The following is a 20297-nucleotide window of genomic DNA, read 5'->3' as shown; positions in this document are numbered from 1 at the left end:
ATCAATGTTTATAAACAATGTTACTTTGTATCTCTATCTCCCGTCTGATCAATGTTTATAAACAATGTTACTTTGTATCTCTCTATCTCCCGTCTGATCAATGTTTATAAACAATGTTACTTTGTATCTCTCTATCTCCCGTCTGATCAATGTTTATAAACAATGTTACTTTGTATCTCTCTATCACCTGTCTGATCAATGTTTATAAACAATGTTACTTTGTATCTCTCTATCTCCCGTCTGATCAATGTTTATAAACAATGTTACTTTGTATCTCTCTATCTCCTGTCTGATCAATGTTTATAAACAATGTTACTTTGTATCTCTCTATCTCCTGTCTGATCAATGTTTATAAACAATGTTACTTTGTATCTCTCTATCTCCCGTCTGATCAATGTTTATAAACAATGTTACTTTGTATCTCTATCTCCCGTCTGATCAATGTTTATAAACAATGTTACTTTGTATCTCTCTATCTCCTGTCTGATCAATGTTTATAAACAATGTTACTTTGTATCTCTCTATCTCCCGTCTGATCAATGTTTATAAACAATGTTACTTTGTATCTCTATCTCCCGTCTGATCAATGTTTATAAACAATGTTACTTTGTATCTCTCTATCTCCCGTCTGATCAATGTTTATAAACAATGTTACTTTGTATCTCTCTATCTCCTGTCTGATCAATGTTTATAAACAATGTTACTTTGTATCTCTATCTCCCGTCTGATCAATGTTTATATACAATGTTACTTTGTATCTCTCTATCTCCTGTCTGATCAATGTTTATAAACAATGTTACTTTGTATCTCTCTATCTCCTGTCTGATCAATGTTTATAAACAATGTTACTTTGTATCTCTCTATCTCCCGTCTGATCAATGTTTATAAACAATGTTACTTTGTATCTCTCTATCTCTCCCGTCTGATCAATGTTTATAAACAATGTTACTTTGTATCTCTCTATCTCCTGTCTGATCAATGTTTATAAACAATGTTACTTTGTATCTCTTGTCTGATCAATGTTTATAAACAATGTTACTTTGTATCTCTCTATCTCCTGTCTGATCAATGTTTATAAACAATGTTACTTTGTATCTCTTGTCTGATCAATGTTTATAAACAATGTTACTTTGTATCTCTCTATCTCCTGTCTGATCAATGTTTATAAACAATGTTACTTTGTATCTCTCTATCTCCCGTCTGATCAATGTTTATAAACAATGTTACTTTGTATCTCTATCTCCCGTCTGATCAATGTTTATAAACAATGTTACTTTGTATCTCTCTATCTCCCGTCTGATCAATGTTTATAAACAATGTTACTTTGTATCTCTCTATCTCCCGTCTGATCAATGTTTATAAACAATGTTACTTTGTATCTCTCTATCTCTTGTCTGATCAATGTTTATAAACAATGTTACTTTGTATCTCTCTATCTCCCGTCTGATCAATGTTTATAAACAATGTTACTTTGTATCTCTTTCTCCCGTCTGATCAATGTTTATAAACAATGTTACTTTGTATCTCTATCTCTCCTGTCTGATCAATGTTTATAAACAATGTTACTTTGTATCTCTCCATCTCCCGTCTGATCAATGTTTATAAACAATGTTACTTTGTATCTCTATCTCCCGTCTGATCAATGTTTATAAACAATGTTACTTTGTATCTATCTCTCCCGTCTGATCAATGTTTATAAACAATGTTACTTTGTATCTCTCTCTCCCGTCTGATCAATGTTTATAAACAATGTTACTTTGTATCTCTCCATCTCCCGTCTGATCAATGTTTATAAACACTGGCCCGGATTCAGAGAGCAATTGCGCCTGCGTAACCATAGTTACACAGCGCAATTGCTTACTTGCTCCGGCGTAGCGAATGCTCCTGATTCAGGAACCTCGTTACGCCGACTGCAGCCTAAGATATGACTGGTATAAGGCTCTTATGCCCGCATATCTTAGGCTGCATTCTTGCGATGGCCGCTAGGTGGCGTTCCCGTTGTGCTCAGCGTATAGTATACAAATTGCATACTAACACCGATTCACAACGTTACGCGAGCCCTGCGTACGCAAGTTACGTCGTTTCCGTACGGCGTGTTTAGCGTAAGGCTGCCCCTGCTATTAGCAGGGGCAGCCAATGCTACGTATACCCGTCGTTCCCGCGTCGCGAAATTTAAAATTTACGTAGTTTGCGTAAGTGAATCGTGAATGGCGCTGGACGCCATTCACGTTCACTTTGAAGCAAATGACGTCCTTGCGACGTCATTTGCCGCAATGCACGTCAGGAAAGTTTCCCGACGGAGCATGCGCTCTACGCTCGGCGCGGGAACGCGCCTAATTGAAATGATTCCCGCCCCCTACGGGATCATTTAAATTGCGCGCGCTTGCACGGGGCATTTTGCCGGCGCGCCCACACAATTTACGGAGCTTCTGCTCCGTGAATCGAGGGCAGCGCAAAAAAGTGCGGGGGCGCAGGGCAAAATCGTTGCCCTGCGCCTCCGTAATAAATGCGCAAATCTACTTGAATCCGGCCCAGTGTCTCACTGTGCCCCTGGTGATCCCGCCATGGAGGTCACTTCCTGTATTCGGGTGACAACACTCTGTCCCAGCTGTGCCCCCCCCTCCCCCGTTGTCACATGCTCCAGTGATCACACATTGAGGGGAAGGGGTGCTGTGCGAATGTCAGGAGACCAGAAGTGGCTGAAAGAGGCCGCAGGAGATCCGCAGCTCTGAGATACAGGAAATATATGTTACCTATAAGGACAGAGCGCACCTCCTCCTTCTGTCTGCTCCACCAATGAGAAGACTGATAGCAGGCCCCGCCTACATGAGAGCGACAACCCTGCTCTGAATTTAGAAGCAGTGCAGCATTGTTGTCACCCCATCACAGGAAGCTGTGTCAGGAGGACCTCACTGGCGGGATCAACAGGGATTGGTGGGACAAAGAGAAAACTGGAGATGGACCAATCAAAGTTCTTACTGATGGGAGGGGGCGGAGTCCTACTTCTAGAACCCTTCTACAGGATCAGGAACCTCAGATGAGGGTTCTCCGTTCTACAATCCATTGGCAAGACTAATGGAAGAGTCAATGGAGTCTCACTTCTCTCGCTGAACCATTAGAGACCCCCCCCTCCCCCCTATGATAGGTCAGGGAGGTCACTGCACAGCAACCAAATATATCCCCAAAATGTCTTCATGACTGGGGGGGGGGCGGGGGGGTGCTGGGGGGAGGGGAGGGGGGGGGTAATTCAGGACTGAATACCCAGCACAGAACAACAGAAAAAAAAAACAGGTTTCTATTTTCTGGCCCCGGGGCCCCGAGGTGTCGGGTTACATCCCATTGTCTGCAATACAAAACCTCCCCGGGGAATTCCAGGACGCCGTCCGCCGCAAAATCCTCGCCTTAAAGGAACACTCCACCCCAAAATCCTGGCCTTAAAGGAACACTCCACCCTGAAATCCTCACCTTAAAGGAACACTCCACCCTGAAATCCTCGCCTTAAAGCAGGGATAAGCAATTAGCGGACCTCCAGCTGTTGCCAAACTACAAGTCCCATCATGCCTCTGCCTCTGGGTGTCATGCTTGATGCTGTCAGAGTCTCGCTATGCCTCATGGGACTTGTAGTTTGGCAACATCTGGGGGTCCGCTAATTGCTTATCCCTGCCTTAAAGGAACACTCCACCCCAAAATCCTGGCCTTAAAGGAACACTCCACCCCGAAATCCTCGCCTTAAAGGAACACTCCACCCTGAAATCCTCGCCTTAAAGGAACACTCTACCCTGAAATCCTCGCCTTAAAGGAACACTCCACCCTGAAATCCTCGCCTTAAAGGAACACTCCACCCTGAAATCCTCGCCTTAAAGGAACACTCCACCCTGAAATCCTCGCCTTAAAGGAACACTCCACCCTGAAATCCTCGCCTTAAAGGAACACTCCACCCTGAAATCCTCACCTTAAAGGAGCACTCCATCCCGAAATCCTCACCTTAAAGGAACACTCCACCCTGAAATCCTCGCCTTAAAGGAACACTCCACCCTGAAATCCTCCCCTTAAAGGAACACTCCACCCCGAAATCCTTGCCTTAAAGGAACACTCCACCCTGAAATCCTCGCCTTAAAGGAACACTCCACCCTGAAATCCTCGCCTTAAAGGAACGCTCCACCTCGAAATCCTCGCCTTAAAAGGAACACTCCACCCCGAAATCCTCGCCTTAAAGGAACACTCCACCCTGAAATCCTCGCCTTAAAGGAACACTCCACCCTGAAATCCTCGCCTTAAAGGAACACTCCACCATGAAACCCTCGCCTTAAAGGAACACTCCACCATGAAACCCTCCCCTTAAAGGAACACTCCACCCCGAAATCCTCGCCTTAAAGGAACACTCCACCATGAAACCCTCGCCTTAAAGGAACACTCCACCATGAAACCCTCGCCTTAAAGGAACACTCCACCCCGAAATCCTCGCCTTAAAGGAACACTCCACCCTGAAATCCTCGCCTTAAAGGAACACTCCACCCTGAAATCCTCGCCTTAAAGGAACACTCCACCCTGAAATCCTCGCCTTAAAGGAACAACACCTACCACAAACACCTGAAATCCTCGCCGTACACTTCCCAGAATTACTTCAGAGTAATGTGACATCGGAGGAACGTGATTGGAGGATTATATGGGTCACCATCGCCAAAAATGGAGCAAACTTCACCCAGAAGTGGATTGTTGGTGTTGGCTGCACATATTATTATTATACAGGCTGTCCGGGGGTGAGCCCTCGTTGGCTGTCAGGGGGCTGTCAGGGGGTGGGCTCTCGTCGGCTGTCAGGGGGTGGGCTCTCGGCTGTCAGGGGGTGGGCTCTCGTCGGCTGTCAGGGGGTGGGCTCTCGTCGGCTGTCAGGGGGTGGGCCCTCGTCGGCTGTCAGGGGGTGGGCCCTCGTCGGCTGTCAGGGGGTGGGCTCTCGTCGGCTGTCAGGGGGTGGGCTCTCGTCGGCTGTCAGGGGGTGGGCTCTCGTCGGCTGTCAGGGGGTGGGCTCTCGTCGGCTGTCAGGGGGTGGGCTCTCGTCGGCTGTCAGGGGGTGGGCTCTCGTCGGCTGTCAGGGGGTGGGCTCTCGTCGGCTGTCAGGGGGTGGGCTCTCGTCGGCTGTCAGGGGGTGAGCTCTCGTCGGCTGTCGGCGGGTGAGCTCTCGTCGGCTGTCGGCGGGTGAGTTCTCGTTGGCTGGCGGCGGGTGAGTTCTCGTTGGCTGGCGGCGGGTTAGTTCTCGTTGGCTGTCGGCGGGTGAGTTCTCGTTGGCTGTCGGGGGGTGGGCTCTCGTCGGCTGTCGGGGGGTGGGCTCTCGTCGGCTGTCAGGGGGTGGGCTCTCGTCGGCTGTCAGGGGGTGAGCTCTCGTTGGCTGTCAGGGGGTGGGCTCTCGGCTGTCAGGGGGTGGGCTCTCGTCTGCTGTCAGGGGGTGAGCTCTCGTCGGCTGTCGGCGGGTGAGTTCTCGTCGGCTGTCGGGGGGTGGGCTCTCGTTGGCTGTCGGGGGGTGGGCTCTCGTTGGCTGTCGGGGGGTGGGCTCTCGTCGGCTGTCGGGGGGTGGGCTCTCGTCGGCTGTCAGGGGGTGGGCTCTCGTTGGCTGTCAGGGGGTGGGCTCTCGTTGGCTGTCAGGGGGTGGGCTCTCGTCGGCTGTCAGTGGGTGGGCTCTCGTCGGCTGTCAGGGGGTGGGCTCTCGTCGGCTGTCAGGGGGTGGGCTCTCGTCGGCTGTCAGGGGGTGGGCTCTCGTCGGCTGTCAGGGGGTGGGCTCTCGTCGGCTGTCAGGGGGTGGGCTCTCGTCGGCTGTCAGGGGGTGGGCTCTCGTCGGCTGTCAGTGGGTGGGCTCTCGTCGGCTGTCAGGGGGTGGGCTCTCGTCGGCTGTCAGGGGGTGGGCTCTCGTCGGCTGTCAGGGGGTGGGCTCTCGTCGGCTGTCAGGGGGTGAGCTCTCGTTGGCTGTCAGGGGGTGGGCTCTCGGCTGTCAGGGGGTGGGCTCTCGTCGGCTGTCAGGGGGTGGGCTCTCGTCGGCTGTCAGGGGGTGGGCTCTCGTCGGCTGTCAGGGGGTGGGCTCTCGTCGGCTGTCAGGGGGTGGGCTCTCGTTGGCTGTCAGGGGGTGGGCTCTCGTCGGCTGTCAGGGGGTGAGCTCTCGTTGGCTGTCAGGGGGTGGGCTCTCGGCTGTCGGGGGGTGGGCTCTCGGCTGTCGGGGGGTGAGCTCTCGTTGGCTGTCGGGGGGTGGGCTCTTGTTGGCTGTCAGGGGGTGGGCTCTCGGCTGTCAGGGGGTGGGCTCTCGTTGGCTGTCAGAGGGTGAGCTCTCGTCGGCTGTCAGGGGGTGATCTCTCGTTGGCTGTCAGGGGGTGGGCTCTCGGCTGTCAGGGGGTGGGCTCTCATTGGCTGTCAGGGGGGATCACACATTACTGATGCTCTTTGCACAGCTTTACCTCTTCTGTGTAATAATGAAGAGAGGAATTCCGGGAGACAAATTCCACAACTGAGCAGCAGGGGGCGCCCTCACCTAGAAGGAGGATCTCCAGGATCGGATCTGGATGAAGGACTCGGAGATCTCGCCTGTGTTTGGCTACAAGTGAAGGGAACGCAAATTCCACCAATGTGTCAGCGGTCACTGCGCCCCCCAATGTTCACCTCCGACACCAAGAATAACGCGTGACATCACAGGTGACATCACAGGTGACATTGCAGGTGACATCAGAGGTGACATCACAGGTGACATCAGAGGTGACATCAGAGGTGACATCACAGGTGACATTGCAGGTGACATCGCAGGTGACATCAGAGGTGACATTGCAGGTGACATCAGAGGTGACATCACAGGAGACATCGCAGGTGACATCAGAGGTGACATCAGAGGTGACATCACAGGTGACATCAGAGGTGACATCAGAGGTAACATCAGAGGTGACATCACAGGTGACATCAGAGGAGACATCGCAGGTGACATCAGAGGAGACATCGCAGGTGACATCAGAGGTGACATCAGAGGTGACATCAGAGGTGACATCAGAGGTGACATCACAGGTGACATCAGAGGTGACATCAGAGGTGACATCAGAGGTGACATCAGAGGAGACATCGCAGGTGACATCAGAGGAGACATCGCAGGTGACATCGCAGGTGACATCAGAGGTGACATCACAGGTGACATCACAGGTGACATCAGAGGTGACATCAGAGGTGACATCACAGGTGACATCAGAGGAGACATCGCAGGTGACATCAGAGGAGACATCGCAGGTGACATCAGAGGAGACATCGCAGGTGACATCAGAGGTGACATCAGAGGTGACATCACAGGTGACATCAGAGGTGACATCGCATCACAGGTGACATCAGATCACAGGTGACATCAGAGGAGACATCGCAGGTGACATCAGAGGTGACATCAGAGGTGACATCGCATCACAGGTGACATCGCAGGTGACATCAGAGGAGACATCGCAGGTGACAGAGGAGACATCGCAGGTGACAGAGGAGACATCGCAGGTGACATCGCAGGTGACATCAGAGGTGACATCGCATTACAGGTGACATCAGAGGTGACATCACAGGTGTAGGAGGAGTCAACAGCGGGTCAGAGGAGGGGCCAACAGCGGGTCAGAGGAGGAGTCAACAGTGGGTCAGAGATGACAGTTGCTCGTTAAAAATTATGATTTAAATTGGTAGCGGGTGAATGAACAGGGAGGATCTCTATCTGCTCCGCCCACTCACAGGTGTTATTTTCGGAATCCTCCGCCGACTCTCGGAACGCTTTCAGTTTCTGGAGGAAGTGAAGATTTCGGAGTTCCCCGCAGAAGATGAGGAACCCGATTTATGAGTCAGAAGAAGGAAAACAAGAGAGGGAAAGATGATTGGACGCTCTCTCTCTCTCTCTCTCTTTCTTTCTCTCTCTCTCCCCTCTCTCTCTCCCCCCCCCCATCTCTCTCTCCCCCCTCTCTCCCCCCCCCCCCATCTCTCTCTCCCCCCCCCCCCCCCCCATCTCTCTCTCCCCCCCCCCATCTCTCTCTCTTTCTCTCTCTCTCTCACACACACAGAGCTCAGGGGATGCAGAGTACAGAACGCCGCGCTATATACTACATTTATCTGTTTACACAACACCTCGCCACGCCCGGACCCGCGCCCGGACCCACGCCCGGAAATCCAGATTAAAGTCTTATCTCAGCGTTTTCCTGGACAAGACCAGGGAGACAAAAACAACCGAACGTTCCTTAAAATAGAAGAGCGCCGGATGACAACAACCTTTATATAGCGCCCAGGCCTGGCCACTCAGATACTCTATATCACCAAAAGTATTTATCTCTGGATAAAGCCCCCCCCCCCCCTCCCCCAGCAGTGCATGAGCACCCCAGATCCCCAATCTTCTCACTGGATGAAGCCCCCCTCCCCCTCCCCCAGCAGTGCACGGGCACCCTTGCCATCCCCCATCTCCTCTCTGGATAAAGCCCCCCCCTCCCCCTGAAGTACATGGGCACCCCCTGGACCCCTCATCTTTCTCTGGATAAAGCCGCCCCTCCCCCAGCAGTGCATGAGCACCCCCTGGACCCCTCATCTTTCTCTGGATAAAGCCCCCCTCCCCCTGCAGTACATGGGCACCCCCTGGACCCCTCATCTTTCTCTGGATAAAGCCCCCCCCCCTCCCCCAGCAGTGCACGAGCACCCCAGACCCCCAATCTTCTCACTGGATGAAGCCCCCCCTGAAGTACATGGGCACCCCCTGGACCCCTCATCTTTCTCTGGATAAAGCCCCCCCTCCCCCAGCAGTGCATGAGCACCCTTGCCATCCCCCACCCCTCTGGATGGTGCCTGTGAGCTGCACTGTGCACTTCCCATCACTCCCTATCTCCTGGAGGGATCTGACAATTGGAAGCCCCCCCAGTCCCGGGGTCCAGCTGCTCGGAGAATCCGCCTTTTGTAAAGCAAATCAGCCGGGTGGCAGAATAATGAGATAAGGAAGGTGGGCGGAGCCAGAGCCCATTCCGGGATACAAACCAGATTAGAGTCAGCCTGGGGGGAGGGGAGGGGGGGTCCTGGCAACAAAACCTGATCTAGATCAACATCCCTCTCTACAGATCACAGGAACCAATCATTGCTGGAATCACCAACTACAAGGAATTCGATCGGCTGCTGATTCTGTGACAAAGAAACGATCGGTCTCTATCATTTTATTGGTCGGATTATTATATCAGTGAGAGAAAAACAACAAAAGCATCCAGAAAAACACATTTCATAAAAGTTATAAATTGATTTGTATTTTAATGAGTGGAATAAGTATGTGAACCCCGATAAATCAGTGAGATTTCCGGCTCCCAGGTGTCTTCTATACAGGTAATGAGCTGAGATTAGAGAACTCTCTCTCTTATAGGGAGCACTCTCCTGATCTCAGCTTGTTATCTGTATAAGAGACACCTGTCCACAGAATCAATCAGATTCCAATCTCTCCACCATGGAGAAGACCAAAGATCTGTCCAAGGATGTCGGGGAGAAGATCGGAGATCTACACAAGGCTGGAATGGGCGACAAGACCCTCACCAAGCAGCTTGGTGGGAGGAGACAACAGCTGGTGGGAGGAGACAACAGCTGGTGGGAGGAGACAACAGCTGGTGGGAGGAGACAACAGCTGGTGGGATTTTTCAGAAATGGAAGAAACCCAAAATAACTGTCACTCTCCTCGATCTTAGATTTGCCACCTCATTCCTTTAAACTCGAACACTTCGTTATCTTCATTCATGTTTGGTTAGTTCAATATCCCCACCTCTTTGGGGACCAAAGAATTAAAGTGGGGGGGAGAGTGTAGCCATGAAGTACACGGGATCTGAGGATGATTTAATGCAGATAAGACGCCAAGTGAGTTTAATCTCCACCTTAATCAGCCTCAGAACCTGTGTACTTTATGGCTACATTCTCCCCCCCACTTTAATTCTTTGGTCCCCAAAGAGGTGGGGATATTGAACTAACCAAACATAAATGAAGATAAAGAGGTGTTCAGATTTAAAGAGATGAGGTGACAACCCTACTCAGTCTGGGGCTCCATACAAGATCTCCCCTCGTGGAGGTTCAATGATCATGAGAACGGTGAGGAATCCGCCCAGAACTACATGGGAGAATCTTGTCACTGATCTCAGCTGGGACCATTGTCACCAAGGAAACAATCGGCAACACACAACACCGGGAGGGACTGAAATCCTGCAGCCCCCGCAAGGTCCCCCTGATCAGGAAATCACATGTAAAGTCCGTCTGACGTCTGATAATCAACATCTAAATGATCCAGAGGAGAACTGGGGGAGGGGTTGTGGTCAGAGGAAAACAAAATCGAGATCTTTGGCAACAACTCAACTCGCTGTGTTTTTTGGAGGAGGAGCCTATGACCCCAAGAACACCATGCCCCCACCTTCATCCATGGAGAACACCATCCCCCACCGTCATACATGGAGAACACCATCCCCCCACCGTCATACATGGAGAACACCATCCCCCCACCGTCATACATGGAGAACACCATCCCCCACCGTCATACATGGAGAACATTATCCCCCCACCGTCATACATGGAGAACACCATCCCCCACCATCATACATGGAGGACACCATCCCCCCCCACCGTCATACATGAAGAACACCATCCCCCACCGTCGTACATGGAGAACACCATCCCCCCACCGTCGTACATGGAGAACACCATCCCCCCACCGTCATACATGGAGAACACCATCCCCCCACCGTCATACATGGAGAACACCATCCCCCCACCGTCATACATGGAGAACACCATCCCCCACCGTCATACATGGAGAACACCATCCCCCACCGTCATACATGGAGAACACCATCCCCCACCGTCATACATGGAGAACACCATCCCCCACCGTCATACATGGAGAACACCATCCCCCACCGTCATACATGGAGAACACCATCCCCCCACCGTCATACATGGAGAACACCATCCCCCACCTTCATACATGGAGGACACCATCCCCCCCCACCGTCATACATGAAGAACACCATCCCCCACCGTCATACATGGAGAACACCATCCCCCACCATCATACATGGAGAACACCATCCCCCACCGTCATACATGGAGAACACCATCCCCCACCGTCATACATGGAGAACACCATCCCCCACCGTCATACATGGAGAACACCATCCCCAACCGTCATACATGGAGAACACCATCCCCCACCATCACACATGGAGAACACCATCCCCCACCATCATACATGGAGAACACCATCCCCCACCATCATACATGGAAAACACCATCCCCCACCATCATACATGGAGAACACCATCCCCCACCGTCATCCATGGAGAACACCATCCCCCCACCGTCATCCATGGAGGACACCGTCCCCCACCGTCATACATGGAGAACACCATCCCCCACCGTCATCCATGGAGAACACCATCCCCCACCGTCATACATGGAGGACACCATCCCCCACCATCATACATGGAGAACACCATCCCCCACCGTCATCCATGGAGAACACCATCCCCCACCATCATACATGGAGAACACCATCCCCCACCGTCATCCATGGAGAACACCATCCCCCACCATCATACATGGAGAACACCATCCCCCACCGTCATACATGGAGAACACCATCCCCCACCGTCATACATGGAGAACATCATCCCCCCACTGTCATACATGGAGAACACCATCCCCCACCGTCATACATGGAGAACACCATCCCCCCACCGTCATACATGGAGAACACCATCCCCCACCGTCATACATGGAGAACACCATCCCCCACCGTCATACATGGAGAACATCATCCCCCCACTGTCATACATGGAGAACACCATCCCCCACCGTCATACATGGAGAACACCATCCCCCCACCGTCATACATGGAGAACACCATCCCCCACCGTCATACATGGAGAACACCATCCCCCACCGTCATACATGGAGAACACCATCCCCCCACCGTCATACATGGAGAACATCATCCCCCCACCATCATCCATGGAGAACACCATCCCCCACCGTCATACATGGAGAACACCATCCCCCCACCGTCATACATGGAGGACACCATCCCCCCACCGTCATACATGGAGAACACCATCCCCCCCACCATCATACATGGAGAACACCATTCCCCACCGTCATCCATGGAGAACACCATCCCCCACCGTCATACATGGAGAACACCATCCCCCCACCGTCATACATGGAGAACACCATCCCCCACCGTCATACATGGAGAACACCATCCCCCACCGTCATACATGGAGAACACCATCCCCCACCGTCATACATGGAGAACACCATCCCCCCACCGTCATACATGGAGAACACCATCCCCCACCGTCATACATGGAGAACACCATCCCCCACCGTCATACATGGAGAACACCATCCCCCACCGTCATACATGGAGAACACCATCCCCCCACCGTCATACATGGAGAACACCATCCCCCCACCATACCGTATATTATATAATACAGTTTATGTCTGGGCAAGATACGGCGTCCAATCCCGATACATCGCACCGCTTACTATTACTTCACTGAACGGTTACTGGCGATGTTCTAGTCACTGCAGCAGCGTTCTGATTGGTGGTTCTCATGGATTTGGCTGAGAAGAGAAGCTGTGTTTTTCCATTCACATTTACCTTCGTCCCGTAGATGGTGGTGCTCCTCACTCCGAGCTCATAAGTGAACGCCATCATTGTGAACGCAGCCGTCTTCCCCCCTTCAAACTCCATATTTACAACCTGGAAAATACAACATTTATTATTTTCCTCAACCACGAGGCCACGGCCCACTGCCAGGCTCAGCCTCCCCTCTGCCAACTGCAGATCTCTTAATCTCACACGTACCCCCTCCCATAGGGGTCCACAGTACCCCCAGGTCTCCTGAGCGCCCTCAGCCTCCACAGTGCCCCCAAACCTTCCACAGTGTCACCCAGCCTCCCCCATCACCCTCAGACTCCCCCTAAGCGTCCTCAGCCTCCACAGTGCCCCTGCAAACCTCTCACAGTGTCACCCAGCCTCCCACATCGCCCCCAGACCCCCCTGAGCACCCTCAGCCTCCACAGTGCCCCCCAAACCTCCCACATCGCCCCCAGACCCCCCTGAGCACCCTCAGCCTCCACAGTGCCCCCCAAACCTCCCACATCACCCCAGACCCCCCTGAGCACCCTCAACCTCCACAGTGCCCCCCCAAACCTCCCACGGTGTCACCCAGCCTCCCACATCACCTCCAGACCCCCCTGAGCACCCTCAGCCTCCACAGTCCCCCCCAAACCTCCCCCGGTGTCACCCAGCCTCCCACATCACCTCCAGACCCCCCTGAGCACCCTCAGCCTCCACAGTGCCCCCCCAAACCTCCCACATCACCCCAAGACCCCCCTGAGCACCCTCAACCTCCACAGTGCCCCCCCCCAAACCTCCCACGGTGTCACCCAGCCTCCCACATCACCTCCAGACCCCCCCTGAGCACCCTCAGCCTCCACAGTCCCCCCCAAACCTCCCCCGGTGTCATCCAGCCTCCCACATCACCTCCAGACCCCCCTGAGCACCCTCAGCCTCCACAGTGCCCCCCAACCTCCCTCAGTGTTACCCAGCCTCCTACATTGCCCCCAGACCCCCCCCCTGAGTGTCCTCAGCCTCCACAGTTGACCCCATCCTCCCTCAGTGTCCCACAGTGCCTCCCAACCCCAAAGTGGCCCACAGTAACCCCCCAGAGCCCCCTGAGTGCCCTAAGCCTCCACAGTGACCCCCAACCTCCCTCAGTGCCCTCAGACACCCTGAAAGCCTTCAGCCTCCTCAGTGCCCCCCAACCTCTCTCAGTATTCCCCGGCCCCCCACAGTGCCTCGTAGCACCCATAGTGGCCCACAGTGCCCCCAGGCCTCCTGAGTGCCTTTAGCCTCCACAATGCCCCCAACCTCCCACAGTGCCTCCCAGCACCCCATGGTGGCCAACAATGCCCCCCACAGTGCCTTGCAGCCAACTGCATAGCCTCCAGCCCTCCGTCGTGTCTCCAACTTCCACAGTGCCCCTCAATCTCCCACAATGCTCCCCAGCCCCCTCCAGAAACCTCGTCTTCTACAAGGGCACCGGGTCTACTGCAAAATCCTCTAAACACCTCCATAATCCCCCCCACAGTGACCCCCACCCACCAATGCATCCCCCCCACAGTGACCCCCACCCACCAACCCATCCCCCCCACAGTGAATCCCACCCACCAACGCTTCCCCCCCACAGTGACCCCCACCCACCAACCCATCACCTCCACAGTGACCCCCACCCACCAACCCATCCCCCCCACAGTGAATCCCACCCACCAACGCTTCCCCCCCACAGTGACCCCCACCCACCAACCCATCCCCCCCACAGTGACCCCCACCCACCAACCCATCCCCCCCACAGTGACCCCCACCCACCAACCCATCACCTCCACAGTGACCCCCACCCACCAACCCATCCCCCCCACAGTGACCACCACCCACCAACGCATCCCCCCCACAGTGACCCCCACCCACCAATGCATCCCCCCCACAGTGACCCCCACCCACCAACCCATCCCCCCCACAGTGAATCCCACCCACCAACGCTTCCCCCCCACAGTGACCCCCACCCACCAACCCATCACCTCCACAGTGACCCCCACCCACCAACCCATCCCCCCCACAGTGACCCCCACCCACCAACCCATCACCTCCACAGTGACCCCCACCCACCAACCCATCCCCCCCACAGTGACCCCCACCCACCAACCCATCCCCCCCACAGTGACCACCACCCACCAACGCATCCCCCCCACAGTGACCCCCACCCACCATTCCCCCCCCCCACAGTGACCCCCAGCCACTTCCAGCATTCCAATACTTTTATTGTGTGATTTATTCCCTACTGTTGGGTCACGGAAGGTTCTGGAGGAATGTACGGGGCTCTGGGCTCACAAAGGTCCAGCGATGGTTCTCTGCTGAGCTAATGATCATCATTTTATCTTCTGTACTCAGCTTTGTACATTGGTGAGAAGTCACCACGCTCTGCCGCGAGGAACGCGAGATTCACCGCCAATTTCCGGTTCTCTGAATGGAAACAGGATTGGCCAAACCAGCAGAAGATTCGATCATCGCTACAACGGAGAGGTCCCCCTTCTCTTCCCCCTCACCCCTCCAGAGGAAAACCTACAAACTCCATGCAGATAGTGACCCTCATTGGCATAAAACCCAGAACTCCGGGGGGCACCAGACAAAGGGCCAACCTCCGGCCACCCGGCTGCTCCGATATTCATCTCCTGCAAATATTGGACCCGAAAAGCCTCAGAAAGGTATTTGGGGAATCTGAAGGTGACGCCCCCAATATACAGGTGACCTGTGCTCTTACCTGATTGGTGCAGACGTCGTTGTCACATTCGTAGACACACCTCCCATAAGGACCGGTCTTCAAAGCGTCGGTCAGCGACTCGATGTCATAGACGCCATTGCTGCAAACCACCGCTACCGGCCAACCAAAGTGTCCCTGGAGGGAGAGTGAAGATTCCGGGTCGTTACTCCCAAAGTCATCCTTTCAATGCGTCTTCATCACCCGACCAATCAGATCGCTGATATTGGATCAATGTGAAGATTTAGAGATTTCCTGTCAGAATATTCATCTAAACAGCCCATAAGATTCCATGTGAGTTTACTGGATTATTGCTATAGCCACTTTATAATGAAGGCTGCTCATTGGTCGGACCTTAATGAAGGCTGCTCAGTGGTCAGACCATAATGAAGGCTGCTCATTGATCAGACTATAATGAAGGCTGCTCATTGGTCAGACCATAATGAAGGCTGCTCATTGATCAGACTATAATGAAGGCTGCTCATTGGTCAGACCATAATGAAGGCTGCTCATTGGTCAGACCATAATGAAGGCTGCTCATTGGTCAGACCATAATGAAGGCTGCTCATTGGTCAGACCATAATGAAGGCTGCTCAGTGGTCAGACCATAATGAAGGCTGCTCATTGATCAGACTATAATGAAGGCTGCTCATTGGTCAGACCATAATGAAGGCTGCTCATTGGTCAGACTATAATGAAGGCTGCTCATTGGTCGGACCATAATGAAGGCTGCTCATTGATCAGACTATAATGAAGGCTGCTCATTGGTCGGACTATAATGAAGGCTGCTCATTGGTCAGACTATAATGAAGGCTGCTCATTGGTCAGACCATAATAAAGTCTGCTCATTTGTCAGACCATAATGAAGGCTGCTCATTGGTCAGACCATAATGAAGGCTGCTCATTGGTCAGACCATAATGAAGGCTGCTCATTAATCAGACAATAATGAACGCACCTCTGACCACCCTTAATGTTTGTAGCATTCCTCACATACAGCATTAAATAGACAGATTGCGGCACAAGCAGGGAAGACATTTCCCGTCGCACAGCCTGAGCAGATGTCAGATTACAAAGAGAAGGAAAGGAGGCGCGGGGCGCTCCGGCCGTCTGCTGAGCAGATGCATTGTGAGTGTTTTGTATTAGGCTGACGCCAGACGGCACGGGTCCATTGTGTGCCGCCGCACAGGCCGCCGCCTCCTTTTCTCCCCCATTCAATGGCACTTCTTGGGCCCTTTCTGTGTCCTCCACTTCTGCTGGAGGCCGGCCTCTAATGAACAGATGGCAGCGACTCGGCACAAAAGATTCCATTAATGACCTTTAACAGTGTCCATTGTAGAGGTCTGAGCTCCGGGATACCAGCTGTCATGTGTTCCCTTCTCCGTGTTTTCCATGTGTTCCCAGATCTCCGTGTATTCCCAGATCTCCCATCTCCATGTTTTCCCAGATCTCCCATCTCTGTGTATTCCCAGATCTCCCATCTCCGTGTTTTCCCAGATCTCCCATCTCCGTGTATTCCCAGATCTCCCATCTCCCTGTATTCCCAGATCTCCGTGTATTCCCAGATCTCCCATCTCCATGTATTCCCAGATCTCCCATCTCCGTGTTTTCCCAGATCTCCCATCTCCGTGTATTCCCAGATCTCCAATCTCTGTGTATTCCCAGATCTCCCATCTCTGTGTATTCCCAGATCTCCTATCTCCGTGTATTCCCAGATCTCCTATCTCCGTGTATTCCCAGATCTCCCATCTCCATGTATTCCCAGATCTCCGTGTATTCCCAGATCTCCCATCTCCGTGTATTCCCAGATCTCCCATCTCTGTGTATTCCCAGATTTCCGTGTATTCCCAGATCTCTGTGTATTCCCAGATCTCCGTGTGTTCCCAGATATCCCTTCCCCATGTATTCCCAGATCTCCCTTCTCCATGTATTCCCAGATCTCCCTTCTCCATGTATTCCCAGATCTCCCTTCTCCATGTATTCCCAGATCTCCCATCTCCGTGGGAGACCGTTCCATAAGAGTGAATGGAGGGTCCGCCTGATAAACGGACAGACAGACCGGATCGGCGCGCCGTGTGAAGGGGCCCTAAATTGCGTATTATTACCAAGAAAAGGGACAATTCGTTGCGTAATAAGAGGCCATTGTTTATATTAAACATTCGTATCGGCATGGCAGCCAAGCAAGCGGCATTTTCAGCTGTCCTGATTGGCCGAGGACTCACCGTGTTCAGATAAATCTTCTGCGCCGAGTATGGACACGCCTCCTCCACCGCGCAGTCCAGACAGCGGCTGCCGGCCCCACTGGGCTACAATAGAATCACAGGAAACGGTTAGAGATCCCGAAGAGTATACAATGTTACCATTCACTTCCTACAAAGAGAAGCATCCGTGATTGGAGGAAAGGTGATCTGCTGGTTCTGGATCCATGACACCAATCACACCCCGGAGTCACACCCCAATCATTGATCACGTCTCTGATCATCTCCTCTATCATGTCTGCAGTCTCTGATCATCTCCCGTACAATGTCTGCAGTCTCTGACCATCTCCTGTATTATGTCTGCAGTCTCTGACCATCTCCTGTATTATGTCTGCAGTCTCTGACCATCTCCTGTACTATGTCTGCAGTCTCTGATCGTCTCCTGTACTATGTCTGCAGTCTCTGATCGTCTCCTGTACTATGTCTGCAGTCTCTGATCATCTCCTGTATTATGTCTGCAGTCTCTGATCATCTCCTGTACTATGTCTGCAGTCTCTGATCATCTCCTGTATTATGTCTGCAGTCTCTGATCATCTCCTGTACTATGTCTGCAGTCTCTGATCATCTCCTGTACTATGTCTGCAGTCTCTGACCATCTCCTGTACTATGTCTGCAGTCTCTGATCGTCTCCTGTACTATGTCTGCAGTCTCTGATCGTCTCCTGTACTATGTCTGCAGTTTCTGATCGTCTCCTGTACTATGTCTGCAGTCTCTGATCATCTCCTGTATTATGTCTGCAGTCTCTGATCATCTCCTGTACTATGTCTGCAGTCTCTGATCATCTCCTGCATTATGTCTGCAGTCTCTGATCATCTCCTGTATTATGTCTGCAGTCTCTGACCATCTCCTGTATTATGTCTGCAGTCTCTGACCATCTCCTGTATCATGTCTGCAGTCTCTGATCATCTCCTGTACTATGTCTGCAGTCTCTGATCATCTCCTGTATCATGTCTGCAGTCTCTGATCATCTCCTGTATTATGTCTGCAGTCTCTGATCATCTCCTGTACTATGTCTGCAGTCTCTGATCATCTCCTGTATTATGTCTGCAGTCTCTGATCATCTCCTGTATTATGTCTGCAGTCTCTGATCATCTCCTGTACTATGTCTGCAGTCTCTGATCATCTCCTGTACTATGTCTGCAGTCTCTGATCATCTCCTGTACTATGTCTGCAGTCTCTGATCATCTCCTGTATCATGTCTGCAGTCTCTGATCATCTCCTGTATTATGTCTGCAGTCTCTGACCATCTCCTGTATTATGTCTGCAGTCTCTGATCATCTCCTGTACTATGTCTGCAGTCTCTGACCATCTCCTGTATTATGTCTGCAGTCTCTGACCATCTCCTGTATCATGTCTGCAGTCTCTGATCATCTCCTGTATTATGTCTGCAGTCTCTGATCATCTCCTGTATCATGTCTGCAGTCTCTGATCATCTCCTGTATTATGTCTGCAGGCTCTGACCATCTCCTGTATTATGTCTGCAGTCTCTGATCATCTCCTGTATCATGTCTGCAGTCTCTGATCATCTCCTGTATTATGTCTGCAGTCTCTGACCATCTCCTGTATTATGTCTGCAGTCTCTGACCATCTCCTGTATTATGTCTGCAGTCTCTGATCATCTCCTGTATCATGTCTGCAGTCTCTGATCATCTCCTGTATTATGTCTGCAGTCTCTGACCATCTCCTGTATTATGTCTGCAGTCTCTGATCATCTCCTGTATTATGTCTGCAGTCTCTGATCATCTCCTGTATTATGTCTGCAGTCTCTAACCATCTCCTGTACTATGTCTGCAGTCTCTGACCATCTCCTGTATTATGTCTGCAGTCTCTGATCATCTCCTGTATCATGTCTGCAGTCTCTGACCATCTCCTGTATTATGTCTGCAGTCTCTGACCCTCTCCTGTACTATGTCTGCAGTCTCTGATCATCTCCTGTATTATGTCTGCAGTCTCTGACCATCTCCTGTACTATGTCTGCAGTCTCTGACCATCTCCTGTATTATGTCTGCAGTCTCTGACCATCTCCTGTACCATGTCTGCAGTCTCTGATCATCTCCTGTATTATGTCTGCAGTCTCTGATCATCTCCTGTACTATGTCTGCAGTCTCTGACCATCTCCTGTACTATGTCTGCAGTCTCTGATCATCTCCTGTATTATGTCTGCAGTCTCTGACCATCTCTTGTATGTCTGCAGTCTCTGACCATCTCCTGTACTATGTCTGCAGTCTCTGACCATCTCCTGTATCATGTCTGCAGTCTCTGACCATCTCCTGTACTATGTCTGCAGTCTCTGACCATCTCCTGTATTATGTCTGCAGTCTCTGATCATCTCCTGTATCATGTCTGCAGTCTCTGACCATCTCCTGTATTATGTCTGCAGTCTCTGATCATCTCCTGTACCATGTCTGCAGTCTCTGATCATCTCCTGTACTATGTCTGCAGTCTCTGATCATCTCCTGTACTATGTCTGCAGTCTCTGATCATCTCCTGTATTATGTCTGCAGTCTCTGATCATCTCCTGTATTATGTCTGCAGTCTCTGATCATCTCCTGTATCATGTCTGCAGTCTCTGATCATCTCCTGTATTATGTCTGCAGTCTCTGACCATCTCCTGTATTATGTCTGCAGTCTCTGATCATCTCCTGTACCATGTCTGCAGTCTCTGATCATCTC

General features: G+C 52.0%; 1 protein-coding gene across 1 annotated transcript in view; it reads right to left on the bottom strand.

The window, feature by feature from the left end:
- LOC120915901 overlaps positions 1-20297 on the bottom strand; it is a 79691-nt gene that overhangs the window by 38032 nt on the left and 21362 nt on the right. Inside the window, exons 9-11 of the mRNA XM_040326714.1 lie at positions 17589-17672; positions 15372-15506; positions 12650-12751 (exon numbers count right to left, since the gene is read on the bottom strand). Of these exons, the coding sequence (XP_040182648.1) occupies positions 12650-12751; positions 15372-15506; positions 17589-17672 (321 nt within the window). The remainder of the gene's footprint in view (positions 1-12649; positions 12752-15371; positions 15507-17588; positions 17673-20297) is intronic.

Source organism: Rana temporaria, chromosome 10, assembly GCF_905171775.1.
Source record: "Rana temporaria chromosome 10, aRanTem1.1, whole genome shotgun sequence".
Taxonomy (NCBI): domain Eukaryota; kingdom Metazoa; phylum Chordata; class Amphibia; order Anura; family Ranidae; genus Rana; species Rana temporaria.
The sequence above is the reverse complement of the archived record's forward strand: the minus strand, read 5'-3'. Positions and strand labels throughout refer to the sequence as shown.